Here is a 19,619-nt window from a genome sequence, read left to right as displayed (position 1 = left end):
GTCAATAAGGGAGGGACAAAAGGGAAAACAGAGACATCAACCAAAAGGGTTGCAAACTGAGTAAGAAATAATGGGAAGTTGGAATATAGCAACGGCAGTAGAGATGAAAAAGGGGAGAGGACATAACTAAGATATAACATGGAGATAGAATTTATAGAGCTTGAATGGGGAGGATGAGAAAGGGGAAGTCAAATTATTCCTTGATTTCTGGTTTTGATAACTGTGTGAACATATTACATTATGTACAGTGTTAGAAATAAGAAAGTACTTAAAATACATAAACAAGAGCTATGTAATTTACCAAAATATTGGATGTATTAGGGGGAAATTTTTTTCAACATAAGATTATGATAAAATTGTAGATATATAGAGTTTGTGGAATCTTTGGGAATTCAAATGGAGGTATTCAATACCTAGTTGGATGTGGATGTTCGGTGCTCTGGAGACACATCTAGGATAAAGTATACATTTAGAATTTGGAAGTGCATGGGTGGGAACTGAAGATATGCGAGTTGATAGTATCATCTAGGGTTAGCAAAAAAGTGGGGGTAGAGGGCCAATACAGAATCACTGGAAAGGCTAACATAAAATTAGCAGAGAAAGAGAAGTGGTCAACAAGATGGGAGAAAAACTTTAGCACAATGTCACAGAGATAAAAGAATGATGTTTCAAGAAGAAAGAGGAAGGGAATCAAATGGATTATCAAAAGGAGATTATAAAAGTCAAATAATATGGGCTGAAGTCTTATTAGATTGAGCAAAACTTTCACTTTCATAAATATAATTTCAGAAAAGTGGTAGGTCAAAGAGTAAACAAGGAATAGATTTCTTGATGAGCTAGAAAAATTAAGTTCATATGTAATACAATCCCTCTGTTCCTAATACATAACAATGGTGGAACTTTTGAAGCAGAAAAGAGAAATTAACAATACAGACAATGTAAATAACAAAATGTTTAAATAAATACACAATTTAGGAGAATGGGTATATCGGTCTCTAATTAAAGAAGTAGGCAGTGGCAGATGAAGAGTTTGACTTTTTTTTTTAAGATTTATTTATTTATACAAGAACTGGGGTACAGGCCAGAAGTGCAGGAGGGTGAGAGAATTCACCAGAGACAGAGTGGGAAGCAGAACAGGCAGGTGGACCAAAAACACTGCTGAGAAGAGCAGCGGGCAAGACAGGAAAGGTCTGCCGTGTCATGTGGGTATCTCCCTGGCCAGTGGAGAATCTAACACGTGCTACAGAGACTTCCTAGCACTGTGCTCAACCCGCTGCACCACCGGGGAGGCCCTGAAGAGTTTGACTTCTATAGGTAATGGAAACTAAAGTGTTCAACCAACAATGGAAGAAAGAACTAGTTCTTTAGTTAAAGCTAGGGGACTGTGTTGGGATTGTCCCATTCATGAGAAAAATCTGGAAAAATTGTGTCCATCTACTTCTGGGGCTATAGTTGAACAGAAACTCTGGGTTTATAGAGATAGGAAGACAAAGTATCATGATTACAGATTCTTATAAGCTTGCTTGTGGCTCAATGATACTACCCAATAAGTAACAGGACAGCAAATTCACACATTATTTTAAGACCTGGTTTACAATTGGGGAGGAGATGTAGGGTAATAGAGGCAAGTACAAAACTTCTGGGGAGTAGGGAAGGAGAAGTACAGAGATAAGAAAAGAAAGGAGCATTCAAAAAAGATAAACACATGCAATTTGTAGCAACATGGATGGCGCTGGAAGGGATCATGCTCAGCGAAATAAGCCAGAAAGAAAAAGAAAAATACCGGATGGTCTCACTCATAGCAGGAATCTAGAAAACTTAAATAAGGGACCAGGAAAATGAATAACTATAAGAAAGTGAAAATTAAAATCAACAAAAAACTATGAACCAGAGACACTTTTTGGGGGTGGGGGGCGGGAGGGGAGGGATTGGGGTCAGAATGGGGGGTTGCAATTGTATGGGGAATATAAAAATAAAATTTATTATTTAAAAAAAAAAGAAAAAAGAAAAGAAAGGAGAAAAAACGCAAAATTTCTTCCATCGAATAACAAAATAGGCAACAATAAAACCAATTAAAAAAAACTTCATATGAAAAAAGCAAGAAATATTAAAACCCATAAATATATAAAAATAAATATATATGAAATTAACTGATGCTAGAAATGCTATGAGGTGGAATATCATTCAGTCATGGAAAAGGAGGCCACCCTACCATTTGCAACAACATGGATGGACCATAAGCACCATTCACATGGCACAGTAGACCTCTCCTGCCTTGCCCGCTGCTCCCCTCAGCAGTGTATTTCAGTAGATCTGTCTGTTCTGCTTCCCACTCTGTCTCTGGTGAATCCTCTCAAACCCACCCACCCACCCCCACACACCCCTGGCCTATATCCCAGTTCTTCTACGCAAAAATAAATAAATAAAATGTTTTTAAAAAAAACCCTGAAAATACTTCCTAGAACTGAAAAGAAACATGAGTTCTCAGATACTGGGTAGGATAAATATGACTAAATATATACCTAAACATATAACTCTGAAAATTTAGAACAATAAGGATAAAGAGAAAATCTTGAAAGATATGAGGACAAAAAGATACCTAAACCACCACTGAATTCAGTGGTAGTTTCATAGACTGATAGCAGATTTCTTAGCATTAATAAAATTTAAGAAAATGAAGTGAAGGCTTCAAAGTGCTAGTGGGGCAGGAATAGCTGTTAACTGATAATTTTAGGTAAATTGTCACTCAAAGTAAAATATTCCACAAATGCGGGTGTGGTTCAATATTGGAAATCTCTGTCAATATAATTTACAACATTACTAGAGTAAAGAAAACAAATTTTATGATTATTGACATCTTATACATCAGTTGTATGATGTAGGCTCTTGATTCATAGCAGGGAATATCCCTGGCCTGATACTAAACAGGAATAAAGGAATTTCCTTGTCTGAATAAACATACTATTACCAAAACTGAAAGCAATCATCATACTTTCCAAAGAAAATATGCAAGACAAAGATACTCACTATCACTCCTAATATTAAACAAGGCACTAAAGGATTTGGCAATATTGTAAAAGGAAAAAAATGTAAAGGAGGGATGTAAGAATCAAAAGAGAAGCGATTAAACTATAATTATTTGTAAATAACATAATCATCTGCCAAAATAACCCCAACAGAAGCAACAAACTATTAGAACCAATAAAAAAGTTGAGCAACTTCATAGGCTAACATCTCAGCAAATAGAATACTGTTCTAGCTATCTATTCCTACACATCAAACTACCCCCCTCCCAGCCACCGCCAAATAGTGGATTGAAACAAAAATAATTTGTTAGAACTTACTATTTAGTAGCATAGGGCTCAGTTGGGCACTTCAGCTCTTTATATCATTGACTGAGATCACTTGCTGATTCAATTGGTGAGTGGTCTGATTTGTAGACTTCAAGATGACTTAACTCTCATTCCTGATACAATGGGGATGGCTGCAAGGCAGGGCTGAGCTGACCTGCTCTCCTTGTAGTGTTAGGATTTCTCCATAGGTAGCTTCCACACAAGGTAGCTGGACTTCTTATATGGTGGCTCAGAGATCGAAGGAGTTTTCCACAAGACAGGAAGTGGGACTTTTCAGTTTCTTAAGGCCTGGGTCTGAAAACTTGCACAGAGTTACTTCTGCCATTGGTCAAAGCAGCTGCAGCATAACTACATCCAAAGGAAGAGAACACACCTCCACCTCTAGATGGCAGAGTGTCAAAGAATCTGTGGTCACCTCTCCTCTTCCACAGTTGCTGAGAGTAAGGGTTTAAGATATGTGTAATCTCTAAAATTTACAAGGGATTAATAGCTGGAATATATAAAGAACTCTTGCAAATCAGGAAAAGAACAGCTACTTAAAAAAACACAAGCTACTGTAAAAAATACTATATATAGTATTTCCTATATAGTATATATATGGGAAATCTATAGAAGTAGAAACCAAAGATTAATATACATACACAGAAATATTGAAAATCATTGACAGTGAAATGCAAATAAAAATAAGCAATTACTTTTAAAGGTTTTCCTCAATATTGTATTAATGACATTTGGGGTTAGATAATTCATTGTTGCAGATTCATTGTTGCCTCTCTGTATTGTAGAATGCTGAGCAACCTCCTCCCAGGTCTTGTAACAATCAAAAGTGTCTTTAACAATGCCAGTTATTTCCTGGGCACAAAATTACCCCTGGTTGACATCCACTACTTTACACACCTATCAGCTTGTCAAAAAATAGAAAGCTGGTTAATGCTAAATGTCAGCAGGGATGTGGCAACATAGGAAACTTCAATATTACTAGTGAATAAGTGAGTGGCAGTTATTTTTTAAAGCAACAGTTAATTTAAATATATACATACCTCATGATTCATCAATTGAGCAATTGGGTAATTTATATAGGTCTATAAAAGGACATATGTGAGGATATTTTCTGTATTTTGTCTAACAGTGGGGAGTGAGAAGCAAATTACACTGGGTTGGCAGAACAGCATACTTGTCAACAGGAGAATATACAATTTTCTCAGTGAATATGAAACATTCTGTGAAAGAGATCATACATTAGGCCACAAAAAAGTCTTAATAGACTGAAATAATACAAAGTATCATTTCACAATGAAATGAAGCTAGAAATTAATAATGGAAGGAAATGTGGAAAAATTACATATGAAATAGCACACGCTTAAATAACTGTTGGGTTAAAGAAAAAAATCAAAGGGAAATTAGAAAGTACCTTGAGACAAATAAAGAAGAAAACACAACACATAATACACCCAAATTCATGGGATGCAGTGAAAGTAGTACTAAGAGAGAAATTTATAGCTATAAACACAAATATTAAAAAAGAGAGATTTCAAATCAATAACCTAATTTTATATCTTCAGGAACCAGAAAAAAAGAAAAGGGAAAACCTAACTTCATAGTTAGCAAAAAGGAAGAAATAATAAAAATTAGAGCAGTGATAAATAAAACGACAATAGAAAAACAGAGAAAATAAATGAAACTAAAAGTTGATATTCCAAAAAGACTACAAATTTGACAAATCAAACTAGATGGACTAAAAGAAAAATCACATTACTAAAATTAGAAAAAAAGAGGGACATCACTACAAATATTACAGGAATAAAAAGAATTATAAGAAAATACTATGAACAGGGCCTCCCTGGTGGTGCAAGGAGTTAAGCACAGCAATATGAAGCAATCTGCAGCCTCTGCAGCATGAGTTCAATCCCCAGCTGGCCAGGGAGCAACCCATGTGGTGCAGCAGACCTCTCCTGTCTCGCCCGCTGCTCTCCTCAGCAGTGTATTTCAGCAGTCTGCCTGTTCTGTTCCTCACTCTGTTTCTGGTGAATCCTCTCACCCCTTGCACTTCTGGCCTGTACCCCAGCTCTTGTATGCATAAATAAATGAATCTTAAAAAAAAAAATCTTTTTTTTTTTTGTGGGACCCTCGCCGGCAGCATGAACCAGCACTCAACTACTGCGCCACCCGGGGAGGCCCATTGTTGTTTTTTTTTTAAAGATTTATTTACTTATGCATCCAAGAACTGGGGTACAGGCCAGAGGTGTGTATGTGGCTGGGGGGTGAGAGGATTCACCAGAGAGAGTGAGGAGCAGAACAGGCAGACTGACTGAAATACACTGCTGAGGAGAGCAGCGGGCGAGGCAGGAGAGATCTGCTGAGCCATGTGGGTCACCTCCCTGGCTAGGGATCTTGCTTGTGCTGCAGAGGCTGAGGATAGCTTCACAGTGCTGTGCTTAACCCCTTGGCCACCAGGGAGGTCCCTATGAACAATTGTATGCTAGTAAATTGGAAAACATAAACGAAATTAATTCCTAGAAATACATCATCTATAAAAAATTGAATAAAAAAACAGAAACTATGAATAACCAACAGAGATTGAATCAGTAATAAAAAACAACCCAACAAAGAAAAACCCTAGACCAGATGGCTTCACCGATGAAATTCACCAAACATTTAACTTACAATTAATGCCAATCCTTGTCAAACTCTTCCAAAAATCAAAGAGGGAATACTTCCTAACTCATTCTATGAGGTCAGCATTAATTACCCTGATAACAAAACCAGACAGATATTACCAAAAAAAATTATAAGTCAATATCCTTTATAACTATTGATAAAAATCCTCAACAAAATATTAGCAAACCAAATTCAGTAGCATATGAAGAGTACACCATGACCAAGTGAAATTTATTCTTGAACGCAAAGTTGATACAAGATATAAAAATCAATATAATATAGCACCTTAAAAGAACAAAGAGGAGGGAAATGACACTCTCAGTTGATGCAGAAAAAATTATTTGAGAGAATTGAACACCTTTTCTTGATATAAAACACTCAACTAGAAACAACAGGTTAATTACATCAATATATTGAAGAGCATACATCAAAACCCACTGCTAACATCATACTCAATGGCATAATACTGAGAGTCTTTTTTTTTTTTAAAGATTTATTTATTTGTTTGTTTGTTTATTTATTTATTTATTTATTTATACAAGCACTAGGTACAGTCAGAAGCGCGGGAGGGTGAGAGAATTCACCAGAGCCAGAGCGGGGAGCAGAGCAGGCAGAAGGACCGAAGTACACTGCTGAGGGGAGCAGCGGGCGGCAGGAGAGGTCTGTGCGCCATGTGGGACCCTCCTCCGGTGGCCGGGGAGCAGCTGGGGATCGAACCGGTGCTGCAGAGGCTGCAGGCAGCTTCGCAACCCAGCGCTCAACCGTTGAGCCACCAGGGAGGCCCCTGAAAGTCTTTTTAAGAGCAGGATTGAAACAAAAATGTGCACTTTTACTACTTGCACTGAGTATATTACTGAAGTTCTGGTCAGAGCAACTAAACACTAAAAAGAAAGGCATTCAAATTGGGAAAGAAGAAATAAAATTGTCTCATTTATTGATGACAAAATACATGGAGAAAATCCTAATGATTTCATTAAAAAAAACCACATAGAATACACAAATTTACCAATGTTGCAGCAAATACAAAACCAACACACAAAAATCAGCTGCATTTCTAGACAAAGAATAAATCTGAAAATTAAGAAAGCAAGTCCAAAATAATCATCCAAAAAGAATAAAATAAATTAAAAAAAAAAAAGAATAAAATAATTATCTTAATTATGATAATTCTGCCTTAATATCTAATAGATCAAATCCTTTTGTCTTGTTTTTCTTCAAAAGTGTCTTTGCTATTTTTCACCTTTTGCATTTCCATATGAATTTTAGACTTACTTTGTAAAATTCCACAAAAAAGATACCATAAGATTATTGATGGAAACTGCATTGCACTATTAGAACTTTAGAATTTGAGTTATTGTTTCTTATTAATTCCAGTAATTCTTTGGTGTGTGTCCTTGAGATACAAATACTGTTTTATAGGCACATATTTTAAATTTATGCTTTATATCTTATTCTATTTATTTCCTTTTTAATAATTATGCTAAAATATACATAACTTTTGTTAAGTCATTGTAGCTAAGATAGGACAAAGAATGACATTAAAGATGCGACAAAAAGTCCAGAACACACCTAAATATAAAGACAGCTGACTTACAATAAAAATGGTACTGAAGGCCTCCCTGGTGGCATAAGGAATTGAGCACTGCACTATGAAGCAATCCACAGCCTCTGCAGCACAAGTTGGATCCCCGGCCAGCCTGGGAGAAACCCATATGGCGAGGCAGACCTTTCCTGTCTTGCCCGCTGCTCCCCTCAGCAGTGTATTTCAGTCAGTCTTCCCATTCTGTTCCCCACTCTGTCTCTGGTGGATCCTCTCGCTCCCCACATCTCTGGCCTGTTCCCCATCTCGTGTATGCATAAATAAATAAATCTTTAAAATAAAATGGTACTGAAGAGTAGTGGAGAAAGTATGATCTTTTTAGTAATTTATGTTGATATAATCTATACACTGAAAATTTATATGCTGAATGGCCACATAAAAAAGGAAACTTATTCACTACCTAGTATATACATCATAAATTCCATACCTATCTCTGTAACACAAAACAATGAAGGTTCAGGAGGTAATATGTGCTCAGAAGTACAATATATTACATTGTTATCTTAAACAGGATATGTTAAAAAAGGAAAATACTGGTATGTTTAACAATATTAGACGGTTTCTTCCTGTGTTGACCAACCCAAAACTACTCACCAGTTTTTCTCAATGCCCTATTAGGTCCCCACTTTGAAAGACCTATAAACCAATCAAGCCTTTATCCCAAATCCCAATAAATACCCTGCTCTGACAGCTCTCTTTTTGTTTAAGATTTATTTATTTATACAAGAACCAGGGTACAGGCCAGATGTACGGGAGGGTGAGAGGATTCACCAGAGACAGAGCAGGGAACAGAACAGGCAGAATGACGGAAATACACTGCTGAGGGGAGCAGCGGGGCGAGACAGGACAGGTCTATTGCTCCGTGTGAATTGCTCCGCGGTCAGCAGGGATCCAATCGGCACTGCAGAGGCTGCTGCCGACAGCTTCACAGCACAGCGCTCAACTGGCCTGCCTCACCAGGGAAGCCCAACAGCCCTCTTTTGAATCATTATCAAGATTCTGCATCAAGTTGATGATCTTCACTGCTACAGGTTTAATAACTCAGTTTTATTTGATCAAGTTTCCTTAATGATTTTTGCGAGGGATTAAAAAATTAACAGGCCTATCCTTTTGAGATATAAACTGAAATTTTTATAGATAAAATGACATAATTCTGAAGCATGTTCCAAAATTCAAAAAAGGATGAAAAAGTAGATAGGGGTAAATAAGATTGGTGAAAAATTGTTGAGGCTAGATAACAGCACATGGGTAGTCATTAAACTATTACTATTTTTGTATGATTTAAATTCATAAAAAGTTATTTTTTTCTAGTCCTTAAGAGGGGATGTTCACTAATATCATAATAAAGTCATTGTGATGGTAACCAGCTTCATATCCAGAAAACATGTGGCCAAATGTAACCTAAGTCATGCTGGATTTGTAGTTCTGCAGAGGAAAGCAGAGTGGTTGTAGATTTGAGTGGAGTCAGTTTTTTCAATGCCCTTTGCAATACTTCTAATGTAGAACTAAATGTAGATATAATTAAAATGGACATTTAAGTATTTGTTAAAATTAAAAAAAAAAGGCAGAGACCATTTTCCATGTTTTTTTTTTTCCTTTTGCTTTTTATTAGGAGCTGTTTCTCAGTCAGCTAATTTTTTAGTTGTGCTTCTAGAATGTGCTCCCTCCTACATTCTACTCTGGAAAAATGAGCTTCTTATTCTTACTTAGAATCCTGGACCCTGAAATTGGCAGCTATTAGAATTCCACCCACACAGAGACCGCTGTCCAATTTGAGGCTTTGAATAGCTAGTCATATAAGTTGACTTTCCTGTGCATTTGTATTGAGGAGGATCCAGCTCAGGTTGATGTCCTGGGAACCAGTGAGGCTCTCGCTGAAATCCTGAGGAAAGATAAAAGAGAGGGAAAGACAGATAGAATCAGTCAACAACAAGGAGTACTATTAACTGATCTCACAATTCTAAGGGGACAGACAGTGAGTCCTGTCAAAATTGAGAAGAGAGAGAAATTGTTCACTCGTTCACTCACTTATTTACTCATTCAGTATACTTTAAAAAAAAATGTCTTTCTCTGTTGCAGACACTGAGTTAGGTCCTGAGAATTTAAGAATTGAGAAGAGTAGTCCACCTACTATGGGTTGAAATTGGCATTTTGCAGTTGTAGCTTGTATCATATGTTGTTTCAAAGTAGTGTCCAAACTGGAGGAAAAAGTAATAAATTAAAAATATAGGCATCCATAGCTAATATTAGGAAATAAAACACACACTAACAAATTCTAACAGGTTCTGTCATATAATATTTAGATTGACTAGAGGTCTGTCACTTGCTTATATCCCACTAACTTTCACATTTTTTATTATGTTTATCTAGGACCTTTCCTGAACCAGCTCACTGAGCTGATACCTGGTATTTCTTTTGCTAACAGAAAGAAACAAATGTAAAGTTAGCTTACCTGCGAAGGCAATGGTTTAGGCTGCACGATATGCCTTAGGTCATATCTTTCCTGGTTCCAGTTGCCCATTAGGGTGCGGTTAGAATAGGCATTCTCATTAGTAGTGCATCTCCATCCATACTGAAAAAACTTGGACATATTATTCCAATCTGTCCAAACTTCGCCATGGCCATCTGCATTAATGAGGCTGCCATAGTGTGGGTGTACAAGGTAGCAGACCAGGGACTGTAGCTGGGAAAAAGCAAAAAGTGAAAACTTTGTTACACAAACCAGATAGCAGAAAAGGCATCTGTTTCTTACCTTCAATAAAGCACTTCATAAATGCATCTTACTAAGGATCTAGGCTTTCCTCCCAATTTAATCAGAGCTGTTTCTTTTTCTCTGGATTCATGAATCCTTTGACTTATCCTCTGGGTCACCCGAAGCAAATGCCTATGTAAATTACATGTCCCTACCTCACCTCCCCCAAAGACAGAAAAACTCCCAATATTTTATGAAAAACTAAATGTTTGGCTAATTTTGAAATTTGGTTATTTAAGAACTGGGAGTTCTATAATCTAGAACTAAAGATAAGGGAGACTAAAGATAAGGGAGAGTTGGGTAACTAGATAATACAGTAAGTGATCAACAAATGATAGTTTCCTTCCTTGTAGGCTCCACTCAAATGCCACTTCTTCCCAAATGTCTTCCCTTAACTAAAAGTAGATATAATTGTTTTGTCTCACACAGAACTTTACTTTCATGTCTTTCTGTATTTATAACTTTCTATCATGTTAGAATTCTTTAAATATGTCAAATCTCCTATACTGAACTATACACCTCTTGAAGACAGGATTCTGTCTTAATCATTATCACAGTCTCTACTTATGCCTGCTCTTTCTATCAACAAGCAGTGCTCTACACTTTCAGATGATCAATTTCACCTGAATTTCACTTTATTGGGTAAGGAATCAAAAGTCTAAACATTTTTATTTTGGGCCAATATGTGGGTCTTTTGCCCTAGGAGCAAGACAATACCTTCCCTGTAGAACAGGACTCTGATCTTGAGCCGTTTATGTTGAACGAAGGGTTTAGAGAGCAGAGAGAGAAAACCTTACTCAGCTGTTCCATGTTCTTTAAAGGAAGAGATATCACCAAACCTGGACTTCACAGTTCTTCAAGCAAAGAGAATGGAGACCACCCAGATCACCAAGGACAAGTGGACATGATATGAGAGTCACTACCCACCCACCTTTCCACAGTAGGGACAAAGCACTACTGTAGTTGTAAAGGTAACTACCTACACCTCATGTGTCTTTGTGAAGATAGATGTATGCACTGATGTCAACAAACAGCATATGACTAAAGAGTAGCTGGTGCTACAAAGTCTAACAGCTTTAGTATTCAGACTCCAGGCCCAGGTGACACCATCCACTCAGTGGTCCAAGCTCAAAAACTAGGACTTATCTTTAACTCTGATTTGTGTATCTAGCCAATCACTAGGTCGTGCTGATTTTTTTTAATCACTCCACTACCTTGCATCCCACTGCCAAGTTCTAATTCAGATTATTATCAGTCCTCGTCTCCATTCTGTAGCCTCCTATTTGATCCCCTTGTCATCAGCTGTGTTCTCCAATTCTTTCTTCATTTAGGCAGAACTTTCGAAAATGAAAATCAGATTGTGTAATTTTCCTATTTAAAATCTTTCAGGGGCTATTGTTTTCACAATAAAGTTCATGCTGTTAAAATGGCTTACAGGGCCTCCCTGGTGGTGCAAGGGGCTAAGCACAGCATTGTGATGCTATCAGCCGCCTCTGAAGCACGAGTTTGATTCCAGGCCAACTAGGGAGCTAACCCACATGGTGCAGCGGACCTGTCCTGTCTTCCCTGCTGCTCCCCTCAGCAGTGTATTTCAGTTAATCTGCTTGTTCTATTCCCCATTCTGTCTCTGGTGAATCCTCTCACTCCCCACACCTCTGGCCTGCACCCCAGTTCTTGTATGCATTAAAAAAAGGCTTACAACACTTTCTACAACATGCCTCCTGCTTAGTTCTTCAGTCTCATCTGGTACTCACTCTCCCTTCCAACTGCATCTCAGCTCAGCTCAATTATTGTTTGCCCAGCGGGTTTGTTTTTTTTTAATAGAGGCATGTTTTATTTATTTATTTGTTTGTTTTTTGTTTATACATGCACTGGGTACAGTCAGAAGCGCGGGAGGGTGAGAGAATTCACCAGAGCCAGAGCGGGGAGCAGAGCAGGCAGAAGGACCGAAGTACACTGCTGAGGGGAGCAGCGGGCGGCAGGAGAGGTCTGCGCGCCATGCGGGACCCTCCTCTGGTGGCCGGGGAGCAGCCGGGGATCGAACCGGCGCTGCAGAGGCTTCCGGCAGCTTCGCAACCCAGCGCTCAACCGCTGCGCTACCGGGGAGGCCCTACCTAGCGGGTTTTTTCATATTGTTCCTCCCACCTCTTCATTCCTATTGACACAGTAAGATGTACTTCTCTCCCCCAGCCCCATTCCTTAGCTTTCAACTAAAATTTACTTCACCCAGTTTTCTACTTCACCTCAAATCTGGTAAGGTTCCCATTCTGTGTTTTCCCACAGCATCCTGAATAACTCCATTCATAGCCCCCATCCCTCCCTATGAGAATGCCTCTCTTCAGCTGTGCAGTCGCCACCGCACTCCAGCTCAGTGAAGCCACAGGCACATCTTGTTCATCCACAAATCTAACCTCAGTCACGGCAGCCTGGTGCACGACAGGCACCCAGTATTTCTTGAACGAATGAAGGAGATAAAGGCACCTGACGACATTCCGAGTCGTTATGAGAACGGGCGGTGGTAGCCATTTCGGGCAAGACGAAGGCTGTTACACAATCCTTTGTGACAGGAACGTGCAGGATACAGCCCAATTTCGCGTTTTCCTCAGCCGCGCCTGGCTTTTCAGTCAGACTTCACCTCACGTTCCACCTGACCCTCTGAGGTAGTGCCTGCTTGTGACCTCATGCAGGGTGCCCAATTCCCTCAGGGTCGCCCTCGGGCTAAAAGGCCCTCACTTTCACTTTCCCGGGGGGCTGAGGGCTGAGGGGACAGGGTGGTAGGTGCGTGTCCCTCTCGTACTCATGGTTGATTTCCCCATTGGAAGTCGCTACACTAGTTTGTCAAGACAACGCGGCCCTGGGAGAGCGTCATCAGCCAGCGACGCGCGAAGGGCGGCGGGAGAGACTAGCCAAGGAAGTGACGTAAAGGAGCGCCTCCGAGAAGGCCAGCAAGGGCAGGCTATGGGCCCTCGGCGCCTCCTGTTGGTTGGGGAGGGGAATTTCTCCTTCGCCGCCGCGCTGAGCAGGACTCTGGATCTGAGCACGAGTCTGACGGCCACCTGCCTCCAGCGCCAGGCCGACGCGAACCGGGACCCGGTGACCCGAGAGAATCTGGAGCGCCTGCGTGAGCGAGGTAGCGAGTCAGCGAAGCCCCTCCGCGAAGCCCCGCCCTGTGAGCCCCGCCCCTCTTCGAAGCCCCGCCCCGAGTAGCCCCCCCTCCGCGAATCCCCGCCCCTCCAGGAAGTCCCGCACAGTTGCCTGTTCGACCCAACGTGGTCGGGTGGAGAGGTGAGGACCCTCGCTTTGGGATTGCGCAAAGCAATCCCTGGTGGTGCAAGGGGTTAAGTACAGCATTGTGGTGCTATCAGCGGCCTCTGCAGCACGAGTTCGATTCCAGGCCGACCAGGGAGCTAACCCACAAGGCACAGCAGACCTCTCCTGTCTCACCTGCTGCTCCCCTCAGCAGTGTATTTCAGTCTGCCTTTTGTGTTCCCCACTCTGTCTCTGGTGAATCCTCTCACCCCCCACACCTCTGGCCTGCACCCCAGTTCTTGTATGCATAAAAAAAAGGTCTACTACACTTTCTACAACATGCCTTCTGGTTAGTCAGTTCTTCATTCTAATCTGGTACTCACTCTCTCTCCAACCTTTACAGAAAAGCCAGCTATCTCCAACACTTGGGTGTTTTTACACTGTTCCGGTCAGGGAGAGGTTTTCTCTAAATCCAGGTATTTTTTTTTTTTTAAAGAGTTATTTATTTATTCATGCAAGAGCTGGGGTACAGGCCAGAGATGCAGGGGGTGAGAGGAGCCACCTGAGACAGAGTGGGGAACAGAACAGGCAGACTGACTGAAATACACTGCTGAGGGGAGCAGTGGGCGAGACAGGAGAGGTCTGCCTTGCCATGTTGCTTTCTCCCTGGCCACCCGGGGATCGAACTCGTGCTGCAGAGGCTGTGGATTGCTTCATAGTGCGGTGCTTAACCCTTGTGTCACCAGGGAGGCCCATAATTCCAGGTCTTAAGACATCCTCCTGTCTACATTTCCTCCCAGGTGCAGAGATACGTTTTGGTGTGGACTGTACCCAGCTGGCAGATGTCTTTGAACTGCAAGACAGGGAGTTCTATCGAATTTATTTTAACTTTCCCCACTGTGGACGCAAAGCTGGAGTAGCTAAGAACAGAGAACTGCTTGCCAAATTTTTTCAGAGGTGAGGAAAGGCCAGCACTCACTAGTAAAATGTTTAAGACCTATATTACATAATTACTGTATTCAAACATGTTTGTTTGGGGATTAAGGCATATATCTTTAGGTTACCATGATTGGTTTAGAGAATATAAAGGTCCAAAGGAACCCACAGTATATTTGGAAAGGCAGACATAAAACCCTAAATGCTAAATGAGAGTCCAAATAATGTGTTCTTGAGTGTGCAAAAGGAGGTAGCAAAATAGTGGTAGCCTGTATAGGCTAATTGATAAAAGCATGAATTTTGGAATCAAAGTGCATGGATTCAAATCCCCACCCACCACTTAACAGTTGTGTGACTTTAGGTAAACGTACTTAATCCTTAGGTACTCTTGTTTCCTCATTTAGAAACTGAGGATATTAACAATATCTCACAAAATTATTGTAAATTGAAAATGTACTTTACACTATTATAACAAAATAGGTGAAACTATTGTAGGTTTCTGTAGATCATAGTTGTGAAAAAACTTCATAGAAGCAATATTTTTAGTATTTCAAATATAGGTTTTTAATAAGCAGGAGTGAAAACTTTCTAAACTGAGAATTGCCTCATCGGTGAATAATGTATAGGAACTTTGCAGACATTGACCTTTCTATAACATATTGATGAATTATGCAAATGTAAATCTGGATAAAACCCTGATCAGTCACTGGTATCAGTTATGAGAATATTAAATGTATATTCCCATTTACTTCCAGTTTCTTTCTTTACATGTTTAAAGTCTAGTAGATCTTTCCAAATAGGTGTGATTTGGTTTTAATGACTTCACAGCTAAACCATGTATGTATACATAATTCTGGTGGCAAGTTTTTCCTGTTTCTGATAAGTGATTGATGTTCCCCTACCCCTAGCTGTGCAGATGTCCTTGCAGAGGAAGGAGAAGTTCACGTGGCATTGTGTAGAGGACAAGGTGGAACTCCTGCTGATAAGCCCAGAAGAGAATGGTACAACAGTTGGCAAGTGGTTGCTATGGCCGCACTGGGGGGATTCATTCTAAGTGATGTGCATCCCTTCAGCTATCACACTCTGCCAGGCTACAAGTGCACTGGATATAAGTAAGTAATAATGATGGTCTCAATGTTCTCCTTTTTATCTCTCTCACTAACGATAAAAAGCAATCACATAAGCAAACATTTCCTCTGCCAGTTTCCTGATTGTCTCTAAAAATACTTGCTTTCTTTAATAATGCCATACTTCACACCTGGGATCTGTTTTGCCAGGAGTCAAGATAAATCCTTTCATGTAGAAGGTGCTTTGAACCATATCTTCACACGGAGCTTACCCTTTGAAGGTTTACAGCCCAGAATCTTCAGGCTCAAAGTGGGTGATCAATGGTTTTCCTTCCCGGAACCAGAAGCTCTTGTGGGAAAATTGAATAGGTAACCTGAAATTTTACCAGAAATCACTTCTATCTCTAGTTGTACCCTCATTAGCTTGATAGCAACTATATATTTTATGGATACTACATAAATTGCTAATAGTGCTAGTGCCACAAGTATTTGTCCGGTATAAACAAATATCTTTAGAATTGAAAATTGTCATATTTTCTGGTATATTATTGGGATGGTAGCTGTCAGAGTTCTGAAACACATGGTATTTTTTTTTATGGTAGGTGACATCTTTCCTTCAGGATCAATTTAAAAATAATTCTTTTCTATATAGCTGTTTGTATTTTAACTCTAGATATAATTATTTCAAGTTAGAAAAGTTAATTTTTGTGTGTGTTTAAACAGGGATTTCCTAGAAGCATCTTCATGTCATCCTATCAAAACCATAAATGAGAAACTCATTACTGAATTGGGCAAAGCTTTCCCTCTAAAAAGGCTGAAGTGTTCTTTCCCTTTGCTGCCACTGGGAGGCACCAGTGTTCTCACTCCTTGGAACTGTGACATTCTGTCAGCAGCCTTCTGGATTAGTCTCTGTGAAGATAACTCAAATTCCCAGTTCCTAACTGGTAGGACAACACAAGACATGGAGGGCTTCCTTGTGTCATTTTCAGAACTTAGTCTTTCCAACACTCCTGGAAGAAACAGTGAGGGAGAAGCTCATGAAGGACACTGTGACCAAGCCAAGGTCTGCCTTAGACCTTCTCTCCTTGTTCATGTTCAGGATGTCATCCAAGCACCAGACTTCCTCCCAGGTTCTCTGCACATCCTTAGTGGACCTGTCTTTCGGAAATGCCATATCTCTTCTTTCACAATGCCAGCATTTCATGAGACTTTATTTATCCTTGGATTTAATGAAAATCGGAAGGATGTCTGTCTTCAATCACTACTGGATCACCTGAAGAGCATTCTAGATAGCCTCCTGAACCAGACATTGTTGGAAGGCTCTAAGATGAGCAGTTCAGTGGAATTTGTCTTTCAACCAGATGAGAAAGATTTTGTGATCAGTGTGAAGTCTCATCATTTTGCCCCAGATTGTGCCAAGGATCTAATTATTGGGTCTGTCACCACGTCTGCAGTAAGCCTTATACACAAAGACCAGGGTTTTGTGTTTGTGTCTATAAACTTGGACCTTTTAGCCATGCTTGTCTGGGGTATCTCTGACTGGAGAATGTTGTGGACCTTTGATAATCGTTTCCTAAAGCATTTTGTCCCTGGGAAAATTGAACCCTTTAAAAACTATTCCCTCTATCCTCCATGCTATGTGCATGATATTAGTTTTTGGTTGGATGAGAAGAAAGGATTTGATGAACTAGAGTTTCACACTGTGGCCCGGGCAGTGTCCCAGGACACTATCATAGCCATTCAATTCCTTAGTTGTTTTCAACATCCAAAGACTGGCCAGACTAGTCTCTGCTACAGAATGACCTACCAGACCTGTGACAAGGCCCTCACCCAGCAGCAGGTAGCATCAATGCAGTCCCAGTTTAGGAAAGAGATTCAACAACGACTACATGTGACACCTCGGTAGTTGTATAAATTCATTTTTACGGTGGGAGTTCCATGGTGTGAACAAAATCCACCAATGTATAACCAAGAATTTTCTGAACTGCTTTTTATTGTTAACTCTTTTACTATGTAATTTTAACCACTGTCTGTTGACTCTAAAGATGATACTTAGACTTACAGACCGTAATGTGATCAAAACAGTATCTTATACTGTAGATGCTCCATTGCTGAAGAGGCAGTAGAATTTTGGTGTCTCATCATATATATATTTTTCCTACACTGTCAATTCCTCTTTCCTACCTCTATATGAATTTCAAGGAGTCAGATAATTTGCAAGTGCTTCATAAGTAGTATTGGCATTATCATTTTTATTCCATGGTTGATTACTGTAAATCATGGAATTAATAAATATCAGATTTAGAGTCCACAATTGGGTCTGTCTGGCTCAAAAGCCCATGTTCTTTCTGCCACTTTCTGTTACTTTTCCTTCCCTAGCCTCTCAACTGTGATTAACTCTAAATTTTGCCTCCCTAGCCCCTTGCCCCTGCATTAGATTTTTTTTGGAGGGTTGGGGGGTGGACACTGGGAGGTTTGATATGCCCAGGACTCTGCAGAGTGAGGTACTCTAATATGAATTTATGTATCTTCCTAATTAAAATGTAAGACTCCATAGATTGTAATCTCTGTGAAGGATATACACATATTTATTACTGTACTTGGAGAGAAGCATGCAAGAAGGCAAGAATAGAAGGGATGTGATAAAAGAAACAAATTAGGAAGTCATCACGGTAATCCAAGTAAGAGATAATGATGACTGGAAACAGCACGATAAGTTATAGGATTGGGTAACACTTAGATTTGCTGTGAATTAAATATATATGCACTGGTGAAGTCAGTGGTGCTAGAGAAAAAGAGGAATCAAATAGGACTCCTAGGTGCTTATATTAAGCTACTGGAAGAATAGGAGTTTCATTAACTGGAATGGAAAAACTGGCATAGGAGTAAGTTTTAGAGAGTGCAGTAAAGAATCTAGGATTCTTTTGGGGACATATATATTGCTTAGCTCTCCATATAGACTGAGGGTAGTTAATGTAATTTATAACTTTCATCAATTCCCAGTAGTACCTGTATGTGGATAAGGTTTCATTTGAGCTGGCTCCTAAAATGAGGGATGTGACAGAAGGATTGTCAAACAAGGAGGTCATGCATTCCAGGCAGAGGGCTTATTTGAATAGAGGTATGGATAAGGGGGCATTTTGGGCACTTTTCATGTTAGCTGGAATGTAAAATGTGTATCGGAAAGTAGTGGGAGATAAGATTAGACAAGTAAATTGAAATTGCAATACTGTACACTTAAAACTTAAGTTTTAAACCAATGTTACCTCAATAAAGTTTGATATAAAAAAAGTTTGGGACTGGACTTCATATCATGAAATAATTCAGTTCTTGTCATGAAAGACTATAAATGTTAGAATAAGGACTTTGTGCTTCATTGGGCAGGCAATAAGAAAAATCCTTTGATTTTTAATTGAGGAAGCAACACACAGAGTAATGCTTTTGAAAAATTAACTGGACAGTGTTGCACAGGGTGAATTTGAGATGGGAGATTCCTGTAAGGATGTAGTAGTTTTTGGTGGAGGCAGGGAAGGGGTTGCATGAGAGTGAAATGAAAATGGGAATGGAAAAGAGGTGGCTATACAAGATGTAGCTCATGTGGGGTGTCTGAACTTGGCAATTAATAATTGCTAAGCAATGTGATCAATCTCCATTTTCAATACTTGTGCATTTTTAATATGAAGTCATAACTTGGGGGTCTGTCAAGTTCAGCACTCTCTCTATAAACAAGTTTAAGTTACAGGTGCAGACCTCCACAGGGTGGGCAGAGTTCTGTGACTGGGAAAGCGTGCAGAACATTAGAACAGATGAATCACCCCTGAGTGTCACAGGTGTGATCATCAAAGTGTCTGTATGAAAAGGCTTGTATGAAATCAGATTTCTCCAGCTCTGGTGGAAGAGCATGGACTTTGTGTAGTCAGGCAGATCTGAATTGAAATATATCTCCCCATTTACGAGCTACACAGCCTTGGGCCTTCCTTTTCTGTAAAATAATATTGTTGGGC

At 39.8% G+C, this 19,619-nt stretch overlaps 2 protein-coding genes across 3 annotated transcripts; one reads left to right on the top strand and one right to left on the bottom strand.

Moving 5' to 3' along the window:
* Positions 1–9,173: 9,173 nt before the first annotated feature.
* Positions 9,174–13,371, bottom strand: CFAP68 (cilia and flagella associated protein 68). Of its 2 annotated transcripts, none has more exons than XM_037505251.2 (4): positions 11,081–11,344; positions 10,064–10,294; positions 9,743–9,809; positions 9,174–9,493 (listed from the first exon to the last, which is right to left on the bottom strand). In XM_037505251.2, the coding sequence occupies exons 1-4, from the start codon at positions 11,171–11,173 to the stop codon at positions 9,318–9,320; spliced, it is 567 nt and encodes a 188-aa protein (XP_037361148.1). In that variant the 5' UTR covers positions 11,174–11,344; the 3' UTR covers positions 9,174–9,317. The 2 variants fall into 2 exon arrangements, with proteins under 2 accessions (XP_037361148.1, XP_037361149.1); XM_037505252.2 differs by lacking the exon at positions 11,081–11,344 and adding an exon at positions 12,845–13,371 and having other exon boundaries at positions 9,175–9,493.
* Positions 13,183–19,303, top strand: FDXACB1 (ferredoxin-fold anticodon binding domain containing 1). Its single transcript, XM_037505250.2, has 5 exons — positions 13,183–13,493; positions 14,413–14,569; positions 15,457–15,660; positions 15,826–15,984; positions 16,339–19,303. The coding sequence occupies exons 1-5, from the start codon at positions 13,322–13,324 to the stop codon at positions 17,519–17,521; spliced, it is 1,875 nt and encodes a 624-aa protein (XP_037361147.1). The 5' UTR covers positions 13,183–13,321; the 3' UTR covers positions 17,522–19,303.
* Positions 19,304–19,619: the final 316 nt, after the last annotated feature.

The sequence above is a fragment of the Talpa occidentalis genome, unplaced genomic scaffold (assembly GCF_014898055.3).
Source record: "Talpa occidentalis isolate TD23 unplaced genomic scaffold, MPIMG_talOcc4v2.1 talOcc4.12, whole genome shotgun sequence".
In the NCBI taxonomy this organism is placed as follows: Eukaryota; Metazoa; Chordata; class Mammalia; order Eulipotyphla; family Talpidae; genus Talpa; species Talpa occidentalis.
The sequence above is the reverse complement of the archived record's forward strand: the minus strand, read 5'-3'. Positions and strand labels throughout refer to the sequence as shown.